The sequence below is a fragment of the Heptranchias perlo genome, chromosome 12 (genome assembly GCF_035084215.1).
Source record: "Heptranchias perlo isolate sHepPer1 chromosome 12, sHepPer1.hap1, whole genome shotgun sequence".
Taxonomy (NCBI): Eukaryota; Metazoa; Chordata; class Chondrichthyes; order Hexanchiformes; family Hexanchidae; genus Heptranchias; species Heptranchias perlo.
Genome location: NC_090336.1, coordinates 20910209 through 20930633, shown reverse-complemented (window position 1 = coordinate 20930633; position 20425 = coordinate 20910209). Strand labels below are relative to the sequence as shown.

The 20425-nt window shown below is 40.2% G+C and overlaps 1 protein-coding gene across 5 annotated transcripts in view; it reads right to left on the bottom strand.

Moving 5' to 3' along the window:
- Positions 1-213: 213 nt before the first annotated feature.
- The window catches only part of nap1l4b (nucleosome assembly protein 1-like 4b), a 92532-nt gene continuing 72320 nt past the window's right edge, over positions 214-20425 (bottom strand). For 3 of the 5 annotated variants that reach the window (XM_067993741.1, XM_067993742.1, XM_067993743.1), the window contains exons 12-15: positions 19195-19314; positions 15542-15577; positions 12036-12089; positions 214-1213 (exon numbers count right to left, since the gene is read on the bottom strand). In XM_067993741.1, the coding sequence (XP_067849842.1) occupies positions 1175-1213; positions 12036-12089; positions 15542-15577; positions 19195-19314 (249 nt within the window). In that variant the 3' untranslated portion in view covers positions 214-1174. Of the gene's footprint in view, positions 1214-7138; positions 7179-12035; positions 12090-15541; positions 15578-19194; positions 19315-20425 lie in introns of those variants that run through there. The other 2 variants (XM_067993745.1, XM_067993744.1) reach the window with 2 other exon arrangements.

The window sequence follows — 20425 nt, the reverse complement described above, 5'->3', positions numbered from 1 at the left end:
CTCCCAAGAAAATATTGCATTTTTTCATTAGAAGTGCTGCATTTTGACTCACGTGAAGCTCTTTACAATTATTTTTAATCTACAAAAAAAGGAAAAACAAACTGACATTTGGATTTTAAGCAGCGCAATACTTAATCTAAATGTTACCTGAACAGTTACTCTCCCACATACATGGTGATAACAGAGATTACTGACCAGAACAAAACAAACAGATTTTTTTTAATGTTGCACAACTTTATTAGAATACTCTGGCTATTCTGTACAAATTGAAAACAGCATATTAAGGTACATTACAACTGTGTAGAACAAGGTAAGGCTGGAGCACTCTATGCCTGGACACAGTGCTGTGCGCTGGACACTCAATTAACAAAAATTAAAAAAAAATATAGATCTGTGTTAAAGATTTTACTTCCACAGGAAAACTGACAATGACTTCCACAACATCTTAATGTGCATCTTTTCTGGAGATGAAGTGAATGCAACTGGAACTAACGTGCCCAGGTAATAGGATTTTTTTTTCACGTGCCGGTTAGTAAGTTCTGTGCAACAGTAATAAATAAGTCAGTGACAGCAACATTTCAGAGCAGCCTCCCTGTATATATTTTTTTTTGTTAACCATCACTATTTTGGACCAAAATGGCAATGGTGACCACAGCGCTGTTGGATCGGGTAGAAAATTAAGCTTTCGAAATGCATTTAAATATAAATATTAAAGGCAAAGGAAATGCTATAACTCTAAACTAAGTGGCTGCTCACAAACATTGGGCAGCACAGGAAAGATGCACCTCAGAAGTCCATGAAAACCACCACTGACTCACTGAGCAAATGCTGCCCCTATTTGCAAGTGACAAGCGTGTAACACTCACTACATTTCAAATACCAGTGTTCATTTAGGCTGCAGAGTGCATGCTTGCTTTACCATACAGTCTTGAACCCTTCTGTATTTTTGAAGTAGAGAATTTTGTAATTTTTCACTGTAAAAGTAAGCCAAAAAGTAGGAAAAAGAAAAATTGAAGTTAAAGAGCAACCCATGCATTTTAAAACATAGTGTTTAGTTTAATAAGATTGTGCTGCAGTAGGGGAGGGGTTGCCTCAACTGCACAAGAGTATTTTAGATACACTTTATCACATGGCATCAGTCTCTAGGCAGTGGTGTTTCCTTGGTGCCACGCTCCTATTGCTGCTTGCATTCAGCAGGCTGGTTGGATTCTTTCTGGAAAAAGAAAGAAAATCAGGTCAGTGAGAGCTTCTTTGCTGCATGTGTGTTATCTGCAGCCCCGGCACACACCTTATCCATAGCGTCTGGACAGTGAGAATCCCACGGAAGAAGGAGTTGAGGAAAAGTTAGTAGAAGCATCAGGGACATACTAGTCATTTGGGTTTTTAGTATCAATGGATGTTAGGAGGCCAAATGGAGAGAGGAGAGAGGGAAAAAAAAAGAGGTACAATCGTTGGAGCTCTATTACCAACCCACCCTGTTTTAAAACTGGGTCCAGTGTAGCAAGAATCTGAAGTTATATTTGAAGCTCAATTTTATTTACTAATGATTTGAATACTCCCTATAATTTAGTTCTCTGGTGGAGAAATGCAGCTTTACTCAAGTTCATCTTCAATGTTACTACCTTGCAGAAATATTAGCATCAGAAAAGATTACCCATCCTGTAGGATCTTCACCATTCTTGAAACGATAGCATCCCTCACACACTGTCACATTTCAACTCATGCTGGGGAATCATATTTTTTGTCCTCATCTCAACAATTCCCCTTCCCCTGGTTCCTATAAAGGCCCAGGATCTGCACAATAGTTCAGTTCTTTTCAACCTACATTATTCTAAAATGATCTTCAAAACTCAACCATAAAAGGATGATCCCAGCAGAATCTGAAGTGGTGGTTGGGAGGGATCCTGATGTATGGGGGTTGCCATCACAAACAACGACAACAACTCTGAGGTAAGTAATTATTCAGGTATCTCTGACAGCAGGAGCCATACCAAAGTAGTACCAAATTAAAAGGAGAGGGGACCTACCTGGGACACCCCAATCCAAACTGCCAAAAATACTGTCCTCTGTGTTGTACAAATGTAAATAATAATGTCTAACTGAACACATACGGGGCACTTGATGTATAACAACTTGTATTTATATTGTGCCTTTAATGTAGAAAAACATCCTAAGGTGCTTCACATAGGTATAATCAGATAAAATGGACGCTAAGCCAAAGGAGACGTGAGAAAAGGGACCAAAAGCTTGGTCAAAGATGTGGGTCTTAAAGGAGGAGAGGGAGGGGGAGGTGGGCAGGTGGAGGGCCTTAGGCAGGGAATTCCAAAGGCAAGGGGGCTTTAAGACACATCCATTAATGGTGGGGCGACTAGGGGGGATTCTGGACAAAAGGCCAGAGTCTGAGGAATGGAGAGTTTGGTGGGGGGAGGGAGGAGTGGTAAATTGTCAGGCTGAAGGTTACACAGATAAGCAGAGGCAAGGCCATGAAGGAATTTAAACACAAGGATGAGAATTTTAAATTGGGCAAGGATAGGAGTGATAGGTGAGTGGGATTTGGTGCGGGATAGGATATAGGCAGAGTTTTAGATGAGCTGAAGTTTATGGTGGGTGGAGGCCAGCCAGAAGAGCATTGGAATATTCGAGTTCGGTGGTGACAGAGGTGTGGATGAAGGTTGCAGCAGCAAATGGGTGGAGGTAGGTGATGTTATGGAGGTGGAAGTAGGCTGTCTTTGTGACAGAGAGGATATGGGGTTGGATAGGGCGCCAAGGTTGCAAACAGCCTGGTTCAGCTAGAGACAATGGCCGGGGACACGGATGAAATCGGTGGCAAAGCTACAGTTTGTGGTGGGGGTTCAAAGATAACGGCTTGGTCTTCCCAATGATTCGATGGAGAAAATTGTGGCTCATCCAAAATTGGATGTTGGATAAACAGTCTGACTAGACAGAGGCAGCGGAGAGGTACAGATAAGTGTTTTCAGCGTACATGTGAAAGCTGACCCCATGTCTACGAATGATGTTGCCAAAGAGCAGCATCTAGATGAGGAAGAGGAGGGGGCCAAGGATAGATCCTTGGGGGACTCCAGAGGCAAAAGTATATGGCGGGAAGCGAAGCCATTGCTGGAGAGGCTCTGGTTATGACTGGATAGGTGGAGTGGTGCTGTTGCAGGGACAAGAAACTGATTGCAGAGATTAAAACATCGAGTTGTGGGGAAGATGGGCACAGATTTGGGAAACGACTATATGTTCAAAGACAGGAGGGAAAGGGAGGTTGAAGGTGCGGCGGTAGTTTTTTTTGATGAGGGAGGACAATATTCCCGAGGAAAGGAAATATTTACAATGTCAGCCAGCATGAGGGGCCAGGAAGGGAAGTTGAGTGGTCAGCAGTTTGGTGGGAATGGAGTCATCATGGGAGCAGGAGGTGGGTCTCGTGAACAAGACGAGCGCAAAGAGGGCATGAGGGGACACAAGAGAAAGTAGAGAAAGATGCGGGTTAAGGGCTAGGGCAGGTGGAACCTGGAGGGAGGTTTGGCCTGGTGGAACACGGGGAAGGGAGGGGGAAGCAGCTGAATGAATGGTCACGATCTTAATGGCAAAAAGTCCACGAGCTCCTCGCACTTGCTGTTGGAGGTGGCAGGGAAAAGGATTTAAGAAAACGAATGATAGTGGAGAAAAGACCTGGGCTTATCTTTCCACTCCGAGATGACCCTGGTGGTTTTGGCGGTGGACAGCGACAGGATGGCTAACATGTAGTTGCCTTATAGGCACTGTCAGTGGAAACCTAATTAAGAGAAACTCAAGAAGTCTCTGGGATGTTTACTGACTTAGGGATTAATCATACTCTTTCTTCCTACCAAATCAACTAAAGCCTGCAACTCATCAGCTGCAGGCTGAAACTAACTACTTTATGTTGTTTTCCAGATAATAAACTTCAAATTGCATGTTCAAAGATATACTCCAGACAATAATGAACCTGATGCATGGCTGAGAATATAGAGCCAGCCACGCATCACTTTGCAAACTTCCTGTCACTTTAAACCTCAATAGTGATAGCTTTCCTGGAACTGAATAGGGTCCCAAACTTCAATGAGACACGACCTCATCCAGCAATTAACACTTCAATAACCGCACCATCAACCAAAAATATTGCAGCTCTGGACGTGGACTACGAACCCCAACTGCAAGGGTGCAGCAAATCTGGTTCTGTTCATTTCCTGATCCCCTAGGTCCTGCAGTAGATGCAAATGAACTGGACAAAGCTTGTTCTGATCATCCATTGGTGATTCTGGCAAAGGGAAAAATGCACATAGAAATTTCTGTTTTCAGGAAAGGAGGGGCTGTCCTGCTTCTACATAGATGCACCTCCCACCCTGGAATAGAACCAAGAGCTGATGATCTAGCAACTGATCTAGAGGATTCACCAAGCTAGGTGTAACGAAGAGTAAAACTTCACAACATAAATCTCTCTCCTGTAGCATTCACTCAAAAGGATAAAGGCATAAGAAGCCCACTTAATGTGACAGCTTGTGCCTGGTGCGATATTTGAAAGGCTCTATTTGGGCTGCTAGAACTTTGGAAGGAATAGCATTGAATTCTGCACCACCCACACATTAAAAGCCTCAGTAAATCTAGCACTGGTTGCTGTAATACAATTGGCATGTGCACCCTATTCAATATTTTCTTTCTCGTCACCTTCTATTTCCTATTTATCCAAGAATTCCTAATACGGTGAAAATGGATGCAACAGGACCAGCCAAATTAGCAATAGACTAACAGAAAGAATTCACTCGATCACGCACTGTCAATCACTGAACACTATCACTGTACAAGTGGACCTTCAAGGGGTTAAGACTACCTGTAACTGGGGAATAGTTGTGTGGTATAGTGGTACTGAACATGCAACTCAAAGTCAGAGTTCAAATCCCACAATGGTAAGTTGTGAACTTGAATCTAATTTAATAAATCTGGTAATTTATATTCTGAAAAAGTGAACATCACTGTTGTAAAAATCTAACCGGCTCACCAATGTTCTTCATAGCAGGCAGCCTGCTACTCCTTCCTGGTCTAACCTATGCCTAACTCAAGTCCTGCAATATGTGGTTGACTCAATGCTCTCTGAAGCAGAGAAGCAAGCAACTCAGTTGTAGAACAATTACTGTAGAATAGAATCAGAAGAGAATTCTCGGATTGTAATGACCAAGGCATCCGATCTGGACAAAACTGCAAAGTCCTCCTCACTAGCATCTGGGGACTGGTGGCTAAATTTGGTGAGCTGTCCCACAGGCTAGTCATATCTATCAGCCAACATCCCAAACTCATTCTCCACCATCCCCAGATGTCCCATCAGCAGCACAGGCCAACCAGAAATGGAGGCCCAGTGGTATTCAGTCGGGTGAGAGTGGCCCTGGGAGTCCTTAGCATTGACTCTGGACCCAATGAAGTCTCGTGGTTTCAGGTCTAAGACCAAGGAAACCTCCTGCTATTTACCACCGACTGCAACCTGAAATGAAGAATCAGTACTCCTCCATGTTAAACGTGACTTGGAGGAAGCACCAAGGGAACCAAGAGCACAGAATGTACTCTGGGTGGAGGACTTCAATGTCCAACATGGGTGCTCCGGCAGCACCAATAAACAAGTTCTGAACCTAGTTCTCAGACTGGGCCTGTGTCAGGTGGTGAAGGAATCAATACGAAGGAGTAACCTACTTGACCTCGTACTCACCAATTTACCTGAAACGCTTGTCTGCGATAGTATTGATAGGAGTGCCCACCACACAGTCTTTGTCTTGTCTTCAGAGTAAGGGCACCCTCCATCATGTGCTAAGTGGGACAGACATAACAGCCCAAAACTAGACATCCAAGAGGCAGTGTGGGCCATCAGCAGAACTGTATACCATTACCATCAAGCCAGGAAACCAATCCTGTTATAATAGTGAGTGAGAAGAGTGTGCCAGGTACAGCATCAGGCATAGCTTACAATGAGGTACCAACCTAGTAATGCAACCGCACATGGCAATTTGCATGCTAAATGCGAAAAACAGCAGGCTGTAGATAGAGCTAAGCGATCTCAAAACCAATAGGTCAAAGCAAAGTTCTGTAGTTCTACCACATCCAGTCGAGAATGGTGGTGGACAATCAGGCAACAGGAAGATGAGACTCCGTCAATATCCCCATTCTCAACTATGATAAAGGTCAGGGCGTGTGTGCAAGAGACAAGGCTGAAATGTTTACAAGTGTCTTTAGCCAAAAGTGCTGAATGGGAGCTTGATATCTTTCTGGAGTCCCTAAAGATGCCTGTGTCCAGTCAATTTGGTTCAAACCACGTGACATTAAGAAACGGCTGAGTACACTGGACACAGCGAAGCCTATTGGGCCTGACAACGTCGGCTAGAGTGCTGTAGACCTGTGCACCAGCACTAGAAGCCCCCCATGCCAAGCTGATCCAGTACATTATACGGGCATCTATCCAACAATGTGTAAAAAAAGACAAAAAGGTCAATAAAGATTATACCCAGAACCGTTCAGTTGAGAAGAGGCATCCCCTTCCCTGTGACTGTTTCCACCTCAGGTCTTCATACTGCTGAACCAATTTGATTTTTAAAAAAAATTCCACTTTAGAAAGGCCATTCAACAAGAAAATGAACACCAATTTGAATGCAGTTCATATTACCATTAACCCTTCATAGGGGATTATAGTAGCCGTTCTGCAATTAGCTTTATTCAACAATTTGCCATCTTTAGGTATTAATTGGATTTCACAATATTCATTATTAGTTTTAGCATTTGAAGATTTTATGAGGGGGAAGAAAGGTAATTTTTTTTTTAAATGATTAGACTTCAAAAGATAGTGACTTAAACCATATTAGTATGAAAGGGATGGATTTCCCAAAGCAATGCTGTAGAACTATAAAGCACAGACTGGAACATGAAGCCTACAGTTATACAATACAGTAAATGAGATCCAACTCGAACCAGAAATACTTCAAATTGCTGGAAAGAGACTGAAAAAAATTGAAATTTTAAATAGAATTTTTTAAAAACCAAATTGGTTCAGCCTTAAAGTGAGTTCAATTGTAACTGAAGATGAAGAGCAAGGTTAAGCAAAAGGTGATCATAGAAATAAGGCAGAAGATTCCCTTACCTAGAAACGTACAATTGTTTTACTGAGATATGAATTATACCTAAGCAGGGGAAAATTCAGAACAAAATAGATCAATATCAATGTCACTGAAATTAAATAATCAGGGCTAGGCAAACTCTAAAAGGTATCCAAATCTGCCAGGTACTGATCCCGAATAGCACAGCAATGTAGGAGGCATTGTGTACGCTGGGGACAGTCACAGTGATAAATGAGGCCTGATCAGATTGGATACCAACAACATTGATCACTAGGGCTATGCAAATTGATTTTTCTTGTAACATAAAATATTTTATTAATTGTAATGAATGATTGGAGCAGAGTCTCACTTGGTATACCCCAGCTAATTAGAACTTAGCCCTAAAGTAAAATATTTTAAATACATTTCAGCACTTGCTTTAATAATGCAAACAGGTCACAAATTCTTGATCACACAGTATACTATATGGTAACATGCTCATATTAACTTACAATTAGTGAATTCTAATGGATTCAACTGGGATATTCGGCAGCCCCAGTAATGACCTCCCTTAGCCCAATCTAGTAAGAAAATATACTGTTGTTTCTTTAGCCAGCAATATACCAAGCTGAAAAGCAGTTTCTAAATGCTATAACAGCTAGGATAGTGAGGAGATTTCTAGAGAACCATCATTTTGAGGAGGAGCTGTACTAGTACAATGCCAGATATAGTCATGTAGAACAACACTGAAGTAGACATTGTTGTTTTGCACAAGCTATTTTTTTAAATTGCATGGTGGAGTACTCCAGTGCACTCATAATGCAGACACTTTAAAAAAAAATTTGGATTATCCAATGTAAATAAAAAGCACTAAAATGGGAATTAAGTGCTCAAATAAATTTTAATGATTTAAATTAAAAGTAAGAATTTGAATTAAGAGTAGATTGTAAATCCCATCTGTCTGCAGTGTGCTCAATGAGGAACAACTGCACTATAATGCTCAGTGCAGCGTTTCAGGGAAGGGCAGCTGTCCAACTTCAGATGCCACCAAAGAAAGTTGTGGAAAAATGTCCGTATAACCACTGTTGGTCCAGAATGTTTCAAGAAGGGATGGCTCTATTGACCTGATCGTGCAGTTATAGAGTGTTATAGGAAGAGATAGCTGTGTAACTGTTTTGTCACATCATTCATTTCCATCCGATGTTAGCATGGCCATAGTTTTAAAGATTAAACTCTGGTCATGTAACTGATCTGTAGTTTAAATGTAATCTTAATTCCCTTATAAGACACAAGCCATGCAAACACCTGTTGGTTGTTACAGGTAGATGGAAATGAGACTAACTGTAAAAGGCACTACAATATTATATGAGGAACTACAAGAGAAAAAAAAAAGTTGGTTGGTAATAATATTCACATCTCGAGGAGGAGCTTAAAAAGGTCTAAAGGAGAAGATAATTACAGATGGGTGACAGCTGGAGCATCATCCAGGGATCTCGATCACTGTGTCTGCTTCTTCACCTTAATCAAATTAGTTATTTTCTACTTTAAGGTCTCTACAGCATCACCTAACTGCTGCACACAGATTATGAGGTTTGTGGCGCTACAAATCAGGATTAGAGAATTGGATATGAAGAGAATTATTTAATGCAACAGAGCAACTATATAGTTAGATGCCTATTAATGATGATATCCCTTGTTTCTAGCATTACCTGCTCCTGAAAGATGGTATGTATTATAAACAGACCCTGCTCTGGACATTCCTTGTAGCTGGAGGGCACTTACCAGTTTTTAATGACCAGTGAACAGAACAGATTGAACTTGCTCCCACCCAGCTTAGCTGCAATTTAAATTTGTTATAGAGGAAGCCAAGTGGGGCTCCATGTAAAGAAACATGAAAAGACAACAAAAAATCTCCACCTGGATAAGTGGCCAAGGGATAATTAAAGGAACTGTACTGTATGGAGGGGGAAAATCTGAACCACTTCAGAAATCGCTACGGTTCAGTTAGGAATTGTGCATGGCTTAAACATCATTTAAAATTGCTTTCTCACATTAGCATCTGTAAGTAACAGGGAACTTTTAATCTAGTCAACTCATCTGGAGCATGCTCTGCTACATTTTGATCCAATGAATAACAGTCAAGATGGTTAGCAGCTAGAGTGAGGTACAGTAATGATTAGATGGATTAACAGTGATGTTAAGCTAGTGGAATCAGGATAAAGAAAAATCAGCTAGAAGTGGGACAAAAGGTGCATCGTTTAAATTAGATTTTAAAACAAATCTGTAAAAGCTGGTTACTTTAGACATCCCAAAGTAATGAGGTAACTTTATTCTGAAAGCTAATGTTTTCCTCTTTAAACCCCCAAAAGGTTTAAAATCCCACATCAATGCCATCAAATTTTACTTCCAGAAGTGCTCTGCTTTTGCTTTTCACACATATTGTTCTACCAGATTACCACTTTAAGAGATACAGAAAAAAGGTTCAGATTCAGTTTGGAGCATTGTGGACAGGAAGGTGAAATTACCATTTCTTCTCAGGTTGCAGAATTGACTTATTTCTGAATATCTACTTCTAAAGACACCTTCGGCAGCATGTGCCACTTGTGTATAGATTTATGGGGTTGAGGCTGGTGCGGCACTTACTATAAAGTGGGAAATAGCTCAAAAATTATTTTGGGCACGCTAAATCTGTCAGGACATTTGAGCAAAATTTATTTGCTGAGATACACTTTCGGTATATTTTAAAACATTAATTTTAACAGAAAATTTCCTGATTTACAGTAATTTTAAAAATGAAGTATCTGCGCCATGGCCTCGCAATAATACTGCCGCTACCCCTGCAAACAGCATAACCTGCTTTCACTAAGAAACTTGAATTTTACCCCACAACTATAATAGCTCATTTAAGAGTGCAGGGAAGCAACATAAATAGGACTATAGAACTAAAGGCATTTATTCAGGATTTTAAACGACTGTACCAAGTCAGCCGCTATTTGGCAGAACTTTGATTCCCATCAGTGAATTAGGTTAGGAACTGACCAACAATGGGGTGCTTTAGGTTAGGGACTGACTATATACAAGAGGATAAGTAGATGCAATATTTTATCATCCATCTACCATTACATACTTTCAATTTTTGAAGTCACTGTTGTAATGTCATAGACAGACTTTACTTTTGAAAGGACCATATAGTTTTGTCCAATAAACTTTAATAAATCTTTAAAGAAAAGGATCAGACTGATCGAACTCAAAAAGGTAGTGAAACAGTCTAGACAATAGGAAGAAATATTACACAGACAGTGACAGCATTTGAGGACTACACCAGCAAACATCATATACAGTGAGGTAAGGAACCATTTACTTGCAAAGCTGCTTTGAAGCACCAAGCTCTTCAAGGTCATGTGCCATTTATATGTGGAAGTTGAGCAATGAGCAACTGTTTTAAAAGCAGCCCAGAGCAACAAATCCAAAAGCAGAAACTATTACGTACCAAAGGGACAATGGCTTGCCTCTCAAATCAGATGGTATTATTTGCTTTGTTTTAACCTTGAATTTGCAAATATACATACTACAGCAGCACACAAGGTCTAGCCAGAAGAAAAATCGCAAAGCTCCAAACCTTCAAGTCCCGCTTCAATGAAGTGATATCAAAATTAACGTGCAATATCTTTCTGCATACCAGCTAATGCTCAGCTCAGCACATACCAGGAAAACATTCCAATAATTTTACACAAACTACAGAATATACTCTGTATTAAGGTATGGTAGCCTAGTAGTTATGGCACTGGACTAATAACCCAGAAGTCTTTAGGTCAAATCCCACCATGGCAAGTTGTGAAACTGAATTCAATAAATCTGGTAATTAGTGAGATAGTACCAGAAAATAACAATGAAAGCTGCTGGATTTTTCTTTTTATTATTACAAACCCCACTGATTCACTAATATCTTCTACCTGGTCTGGCCAACATGTAACTCCAGTCCAACACTGTGCTTGACTCTTAATGACCTCAGGGAAACTAGGGGTGGCCAATTAAGACTTCCATGCCAGTGTCACCCACATCCCAAGAACAAACAGAAAAAGTGTCAGAAAACTATTGCTCGACTCAGCTCATTGATGGCTGCCTTTCTGCCTTGGAATTATGGCCAGTAATAGGTTAACTCGTCTTGACCCAAGTTGAAGCTTCCCAGGTAATCAAGGTCAACATGCTCTACTTTTATAGCTAGGCCTTGAATTAGATCACAATCCATTCATAACATATGAATTCAGAAAATGATTTGTGGTTTCAATTGCATTTTATGCAAGCTGGTAGTACCTAAACAAATCGGGAAGCAATTGACTAAATCTATGTTGCTTTTCAGACTGTTTCCTTCTGTAACTGTCTGCTTGCCAAATCATGAGACAGTCATTAAGTTTCATTAATGACCTGGAACCATTCAGAAGTTGCTAAAAGGATTACAATGAAAATGACAAAGATTCAGATTGGATCCAGCTATCTCGCGCAACAATTTCATATGGGATCAAGGAAGTGTAACCTATCAATGCCCTAAATGGCAATTCTGAAAACAAAAATTAGAAGTATGATTTACAAAGTGGACTGACAAGCACAAGAGCAATTTAACTCAGTGCTTGGGTTTTTTAGCAACCTTGAAATTCAACTGTTTATGAAACAAATTTCATTGTTGTAAGTACCTGAAATTTAACAATTTGAAATGTAGGGATATATACAAGTAGAAACGTAGATTAAAACTAAAACCAAAATAGGAAATGCTAGAAACAGTCAACAAGTCAATCAGGACCCGTCAGCTACTTGACCTGCTGAGTGTTTCCAGCATTTTCTGTTTTGGTTTCAGATTTTCAGCGTCTGCAGTTGTTTGCTATTTGTTTAGATTAAAACTAAGTTGGCTGCTAATTAAATTCAAACTATCAAATTGAAACTCACTTTAGGATCAATCTCAGCATCATCATCTTCATCCCCCTCCTCCTCATCATCATCCTGTTCAGAGAAAGTTTCAGATTATTAAAGTGGAAATGGCATTTGATGTCACTTATTCAAGTTAATCTGAAGTGGGCCACACCACTGCTTTGCAGGTTGCCACAGCATTGTAACACATGAAACCCACTATAAATAACAACTACTTCCCTACTTTGAGACACTGTCATTTAGATTGATAGAAACAGCTATATCAGGGTCTTTACCTAGATCACAGAACGTTTGTTAATGATGCAGCACTGTACAACATCCAGATTATTCATCATTTATGTTACTTTTTCCAAATTATTGTGCAGCCAGCAGAATGTATGAGGAAACGTACTATATGCAGCAACATTTTCCAACTATCAAACATCACTGGCTTCTCCAACACATGTAGATGATGCAATCTATTGTCAATGGTTTCCTATTCAACAAAGGTGACATCTTTATTGAAAGTCACCTGAAGTGACAATGAGATGCAGGACACAGTGTATATTATGAGCCACCAATGACAGTCTACAGAGACTCTCTCTGTAGCGCATGTATTAATCTATGGATCTGATTTCTGGTCTGCATTGGTGATTGAAAATGATGAATTTGGAAGTGTCGGACACTTTTGTACCAATATGAAATGCCATGGAGTGAAAAGATATAGGTGTAATCCCTCCAAGTTCCTAACCTCAACTGCACTGCTCCAACTCTGGTGGAGAGAAAAGTTAAGTAATCATCACTTTTCCCAGCAGCAAGCTGCAAAGTTCCACTAGCCCCCAGTAACGGGAGGTATACATATGAGCAAGAGCCATATGGACAGCAAACAGGTCTTCATACACAAAAATATTAAATTGGGGAAATCAATGTACAGCCAGACAGAGTCTATGTCTGCGCTGTTTTTTTTAAAAAAGAAAAACTACCTCCACCATTTATATTAAAAATCTTAGGCCAGCGCATGTCATGCCAGCCTTTCTCATTATAAATTCACACGTCCGCATTTAGAAGGGAAACTTCCTATGTAAACTTGTCACATTGTAATTAATGTATTTACATTGTAATTACTCCACCAGTAGTGTTTCAGTTTTGGATCACCCTGCTCCTCAGCCTGTACTGGTCAGAAACTTCTTTGTTCCAACCAACTCCTCAGGCTTCCAAAGTTGCCATACATGTTGCTGTGTAACCATAAATAGCAATAAAAGTACTTTCTAAAAATAAGGATAGAATGTATGACTTTAAAATGGGGACTATATCTGCGTGCCCTGACCAAATTATCACTAACCCTGCTTTACTCTGAAGACCATACTATGCCTCCACTCACCTCGTGCAACACCATGGAGTTTGACTAGTATAAGCTTTACACTGAAGGGTGAATTAGAGGGGTCTGGCATACAGTGTATATATATTTGATTGCAAATCTGTATCGTTTTGCATTCTACGTTTTAAAGAACTTTTCTTAATCCTTGCCCACCTGTGCTACCCTCACCTCACCCCACCCCATGTGCAGAGTCGTGCTGAGGTACAGTTTCAGCAAGCGCGGGCAGACTATCCTATTTGGGGGGGCTGGAGGAGGGCATTACAGTGGCACTCAATCCTGTCAGACAGCCACTCAAGTGTTCTTCCAGCCAGGGGACACAATAACAAGCAGGAGCAGGAACACTGGCTGATTTTCCCTCTCCAGCAAACAGGTACCGAGGCCAACTGTAGTGCTCCTACTGCTGAGATTAATCAACTCACCACAGCCTTGGGATCGAACTGTAAACATTCCTGGTCTGTATGGCTCATCTATTTATTGACAACCAGCCGAACCATTGGGAGTCCATTTTATATATATGATGTGCACGAGGTGGGTAGGGGACTTGTTCACTATTGTTGTGTAAATGAGAATGGATTTTTAAGATTAATTCAATATATGGGGAAGTCGTGAAGTTTCTGCAACCTGAAAAAAGTTAAATAATAGACTGAATTATCCGGTTAGGATCTCTTTCTTCCAATATAAATGCATTTTGCCACAAACCGGTAGGATCTTTGCTCCATCACATCCCAATAATTCAACTTCCCTTGGAGGGCCAAAAGCTGCATCTTTCCTTAACACGAAATGGTGAACACCTACAGAGATTACAACTCCAAAGCCATCAGATCAAGCACGGATTTGGCTCTAAATTAACAATCTTGTTGAAGGAAAAAACATGAATCATAACGGAATTTTCCCTTCAATGAAAATGAGTTGCTCTGTGGAATTTCCCTAAAAACCACTGGACTTTTATGGTCTGTGCATTAGGTGGTTGCTTGGGTGGGGCACTCCAAACACTAGGTTTTCAAATAACCCCCAAGTTTTTTTTTTCATAGATATGAGTAGGCTTCCAGTTTATTTTGATCACTTCCATCTGATGTGAATAAATTGAATTAGCCAGCACTGGGATAAATTTGACATGTTCAACACATTTTGTCAACAGAAATGCACTAACTGAAAGGCTGGTGGAAGCAGATTCAGCAGTAACTTTCAAAGGGGAATTGGATATACACTTGAAAAGTAAAAAAATTGCAAGGCTATGGAGGAAGAGAGGAGAGTGGGACTAATTGATTAGCTCTTTCAAAGAGCCAGCACAGACACAATGGCTGCCTTCTGTGCTGTGAGATTCTATGAAACGTCAACTCAACATTGTTGTACAAAATGCAAATAGCTATAATATGGCCGCATTCCCAGTGCTAATCTTCCAAACCCTTAAGCACTCCAGTGCTATTCTTCCATTCCCTACAGTGCAGCTGCACGCTAGCACCATCATTCCATTCCCAAGTGCAACCACATGCCCAGCTCTGTTGCTCCATTCCTTACAACACAGATGCATGCCAGAACAAATGCAAACCTAGCACTACTGGTCCATTCCCTACTACACAGCCACATGCCCAGCTGTTACTTTACCTACAGCAGCTTCCTCAATACGATTTGCTCCAAATCAAAGAAAAGAGAGCAGAGTCTGGAGGAAAGACACTGTTTCAGTTGGGCTGTCCAGGAAAGCAGTACATGCATTGTTACCTGACCCCAGTGAAAAGACATCAGGCAACAATTATACCAATTGCAAACTTGCTCTGTGCCCGATACCACCGAGTTGTTTACAAAGATGTAGAACAATCGGTCAGGCCCATTTAAACCACCAACTTTATTCTGGGGTAAAGAGTACAGCAGCATTTATACCCACATGGGCTTTATACTGCTTCTAGTAAGACGATCAGAGAAGAGCAGCGTGGCATTTTTTTTAATAACCAGAACAATGAAGAACCTAAGCAAGGGAGACTCAAGTAAAAACATTGCTATTCAGCCTAACTGAAGTCTGGGAAGAAAACATGTAGGACAATTTAACCAGTTGTCTTCTTTTGAGGGTAAAATAAATAAGGCAACAACATTTTTCTGAAGAAAGCTTTAAAGGGAGGGTGGCAGCTACAACATGCCAAAGAAATAAAACTGTTACTGTACACTTCCTTACCTCCTCTTCACCTTCTTCTCCCTCCTCCACCTCATACTGGAAAAGAAAATGTTATTAGCATGTTTCTCAAGAAACCTAATGCAAATCTAACATTGTAAACAAGGTTGCGTACATTCAGAGATATCATTTTGGAACTCTATGCTTAACCTCCAATAAAAATGGAGATTTTAGCCCTAGGGATGTGCTTTACACTTTCCCACACACTGAAGCTACTTATTAGGAATCTCAGCACAAAGAACTCAGTTTTCTGTACATCAATGTTGACTTTTAAATGTAACTTACTTCCAAACAATTTGATTTTATAAGCCTGAAGTGCATTCTAATATAAAAAGATTGTACGTTTGTGAACAGGTGGTAACAAGACCAAGATCTGAGAAATTAAACCAATATGTTGGGAGTATGATGATGAAAGTTTACCAGGTCAGAATGGCCAATAGCTATGTTTGTCAGGTACATGATTTATCTAGTCAGTGGTCACTGGGAAAGCTGTAACTGAAGTAGAAGCAAACAGATCATGAAGATTATAATCCCACTACTCCCAGTACTGTAAAAGCAGCAGTGAATGTCCTCGTCCTGTCATCCTAATCTAAAGTGAATGTGCAGAGGGCGCACAGCAAAGCCTACCGGTTTTGTTTTTTAAAAATAGGACAATGAAAGACTGATATCAGGGTACAGTTCAAAGATTGACATTGAGGAAACCATTCTCTGTACTTTCCCCAACATGAATTCAGGTTTGGGTAAGTATATACCATCCTATACTCACTCAGCACTAAGTTTCCTTTCAAAGGAACACAAAGGTTACAACTGGAAGTGAACAAAATAATCTACATATTTAAATACTGGACAGGTGACATTATTAAAGATTTTATAAGGATGATAAGCAGACTAGTGCCTCGGGCAAGATTAAGATCAATAACCAGCATCAGATGCACAATGGTCCATTTAATCCATGGCTGAATCATTCTTCATTTTAACATAGAAAATTATTGCATCTCCTGGTGCAGAAATTACTTGCATCTTGAAATCAAAATTTGTACAGAGATGTTAATATAAATAGTCAAAGGAAAATAATTTAAATTTTAAGCTGCAGTATAATAAGCAGCATAAAATACAAGTGTCATTTAACAGATAGAAAAGTTTAATGAAGTTTAGTTTCTCTGTGGGTAAAGTGTCATTTAGAGCTTATTTATATACAAATCCATTTAACATCAGGAGCTAGGTTGAGAGAGGCGGGGTACCCATTCTTCAATGTCAAGTCCTGACCCAAATGGATCTCACCCCACCCCTACTTGAATCAGTGTGATTACAGTGTGCTAATGATTTCTCTACCATAGCCATACCACTTCATCTACTGCAGTTCTTGTTCTCTTACAATTTTCCAACGCTATTCCCTGCTCTACGTTACAAGACCATTGTCCCTCAGTTTGTACTGACTGATAATTATTCTGCTCAAGTAATTAAACCATCAGAACAAAATGTATGATCAGCGATAATTAGGAACTTTATAATGATGTGAGACTCCCCCCAATCTGCTGCCATCAGTGACTGTGGCTTCAGTCTCACAACCTCTGCACGAGTTCTCCACTTATACCCCTCCACCTTCTTCAAAATTTACCTGACCACACATCCACCAACTCTTCTCCCTAGTCCTGTTCAATGCCCATTTTCTCCCCTGTGAAATACCTTGGGCTGTTTTACTAAGTTAAAGACACGTGCTAAGGAAGCGTGTCTGACATTATGCCTAACATGCTTTCCTAGCACTCTGGCACATTCTTTGGCTGTAGATAGGGAAGGCAAGTTAGTCCCACTCAATAACCAGGCGCTAGGAAAGATGAGAGCAGTGTGGGCTGCCTTTTACTGTATGTCAATGGTACATCCAGGTCACTAAACCCATATGATAAAGCTTCTAAACCTGAAATATGGCAGTCCAATTTGTATTGAAGCTGCATCAATTATTCATTCAAACTATCAAGATTTTCCCCAATCAAGCATTTAACTTTCAGCACTGCTTTCCCAGATTACATTTTAGCCCAGGAGGAGCAGCCTTCCCTTGCCTTTTCTTGAAATACTAGCCCAGAACTTCAGATTTACCTGGGTATACATTGTCCATTGTACAGAAATGTATCCACTCCCTGCCCAAAAATGTATCTATTCATTCCCTGCCCAAACTGATCCAAGATTTGCTGTAAACTCTTGGTACAAAGTGATCTAAAACAAGCTAAGGACACTTGGCCAATGTTACTATAGCCCAGAAGCTCATTTTTTTCCCCGATGGTCACCCAAGGATTTTGGTAAGATCTTAAGTGAATACTGCAACATATCTAGCTGCCATCTGCTGTTCTGACACCCAATATAAAGAAAAAAATTGTTTCAACTCTGACCAGGCCAAACTATGGATCAGCTTTCAGCCCACGGCTTTTGTTGAATTGGTGTGGCACTGGAATGGAACCCTAAGTGTAACTGGAATCATATGCAACGGGTTACGAACAGTGCAGATACATCAAATGCTGCCCAGAATTATCAGGTGAGAATATGTAATCATTCTTAGCAATGAACTTAGTGGGGCAACATGCAGAGGTTTCTTCAGTGAACCCCTGCCAACTGACATATGAAACAGGGAAGAAATCAGACTGTCAATGTATAGTACCTTTACAATGTATTGTAAATTTTACCTAACTTCTTTTGTTGGTGCCTGGCTTTCTCCATCTCGACAGCCATGTCGAAGCTAAACTTTTCTCCTTCCCATCCCAAGCTGAGTTTCATATCATCAGCAAACTAAAGTTTGCATTGAGCTTATAGATCAAGATAGATGAAGTGTAAGGACTCCAGCACTGAACCCTGGGGAACTCCACTCAGTATGCACCCCCCCACACCCATCCTGACATCATTCCCCTCATAATTACCTAGTGCTTTCTTTCCTTCAAACAATTCCTTATCCTCACCCTTGAATTCCAGCTATTTCTGTTTCAGTAATCTTTCATGAGCCATTTTATCAAAGGCTTTTTAAAAACTGAAGTAGAATACTTCCTGTCCATTTGAGATATCCTCAAAAAAGTCAAGGAGATTCATCATCAGGGTCTTTCCATCTAAAGCCATATTGCTTCATAGTTATTAGATTCTTGTACAGGTATTCAAGTTTGTCCCTGACGATCACACTGTTATTTTAACAGGTACTGACGTTAAACAGATAGGTCTGCAATTACACAGATCAGATATGTCCTCTTCCACGAATATGGATACTTCAGCTTATTTCAAATCTAGCGTTACCTCCACAGCATTCATCAATTTACTCACACTAATTGTTAACACTGAACAAATGTCATTCTTCATCTTTAATATTCTGAGATAGACACCACCTGTTCCAAGGGATTCATTCATTTTGAGCCTTTTAAGCTTGCTTTGAACCTGTATCTCGTTTATGTAGAAATCCTCAACTCTGCATGTGTCACATCACTGTAGGGCATGGTGATGAAGTCTTTTCCAGTGAATACTTCAAGGAACTACTCACTGAGTATATTACTTTCTGTTCATCCTTAGTTTTAACCCCAATGGCATCCTTTCAGGTTCTCAACTCTTCCTCGACTGTCCTGTTGCTGCTGTGTTTTGAAAGCTTTTGTCAAAAATAGCAGGTCACAAGTTAACAATGTACTCACATCCTCATCATCATCTATGGCTTCTCCAGTGAAATATAGAACGGCTCGAGGGACTATCCGTTCACGAAAAAAGTGCCCAATTTCAAAATCTGTAGCTAAATTAAACTCTGAATCTTCATCCTAGGAAACAAGACAAAATGCAGTTAGCAACTATCCTATATGTCTAAACTGTGCAATATTTCTAATTACCGACATGATATGCTATTACTGTTATGGTTCAAGCTCGCTCCAGATATCTTCCCCCGGCCCAAGGTAAAAGTCCACAGCCACAGGCAAACCCCTCGCTCATGAACCAAAACATGACTCTGCGCAAACTCATCTGGGATATTGGTTTGCCAGGTGAGTAATGAACTCTTATCAACGAGACATGCGTGGGAATACCAGTGCATGCGCTTAATCTCTCCGACTGACATAATACTCTGACAGACTGTATATCTCAGGCTAGAACTACCAATTTTTTTTTTTAACATTAAAGAGAAAATAGATTTTACTAGATTACAATGCTTAACCTATGGTTCGCATTTCAAAATAATAAATGTCTCTAAACTCTAGTAGATCTTGGAGTTAATAATGCTTCATTTGAACCAGGTACAGAGATTGCAGTGTTTCACTTGAGATTGGAGGTTCACTGAGCGCTCTATTGACTCCATCTCATTAGCTGTCCAAGTAGAAATACACTGAAAAATAATTACTACCAGCCACAATTATACCCCTCTCACCACTTTGACAGGAAGATCGAGAAGGCATCCTGCACAATTAAGTTTCAGATTTGTCTGGCAGATACCAGCCAAGTAATCCACACTCCTTCAGGACATAAACTTTAAGAGCCTTGGTTGCAGGACCCCTGACAGACAAGTCCAAATGCCATGGACAGATGTATAAGCAATTGATGACCTACTGATCAATCCTATTGTTTATCAACTGGAGAATTTGCAACAATTTATGTATGTCTAGCAGTAATAATTCTCCTACCATGCATTTGCAGCAGACATTTTAAATTGACTGCAATGTAGGTGAGTTATAAATTCCCATAAAGAAATATCCAAGCAATGAAATGAAATAGGGCAATCTCTGATGTGTCATTTAACATGGTGCTGCATATTGGACTACTAATAAATATTCAGGAACACAACTCAATCCTCAACACTACTGAGTTTCTGATCTCAGCAGCACTGCTACAGTAAGAGGCCAAGCACCTATAAAGACATTTGAACACATCGCCACCAGTCTC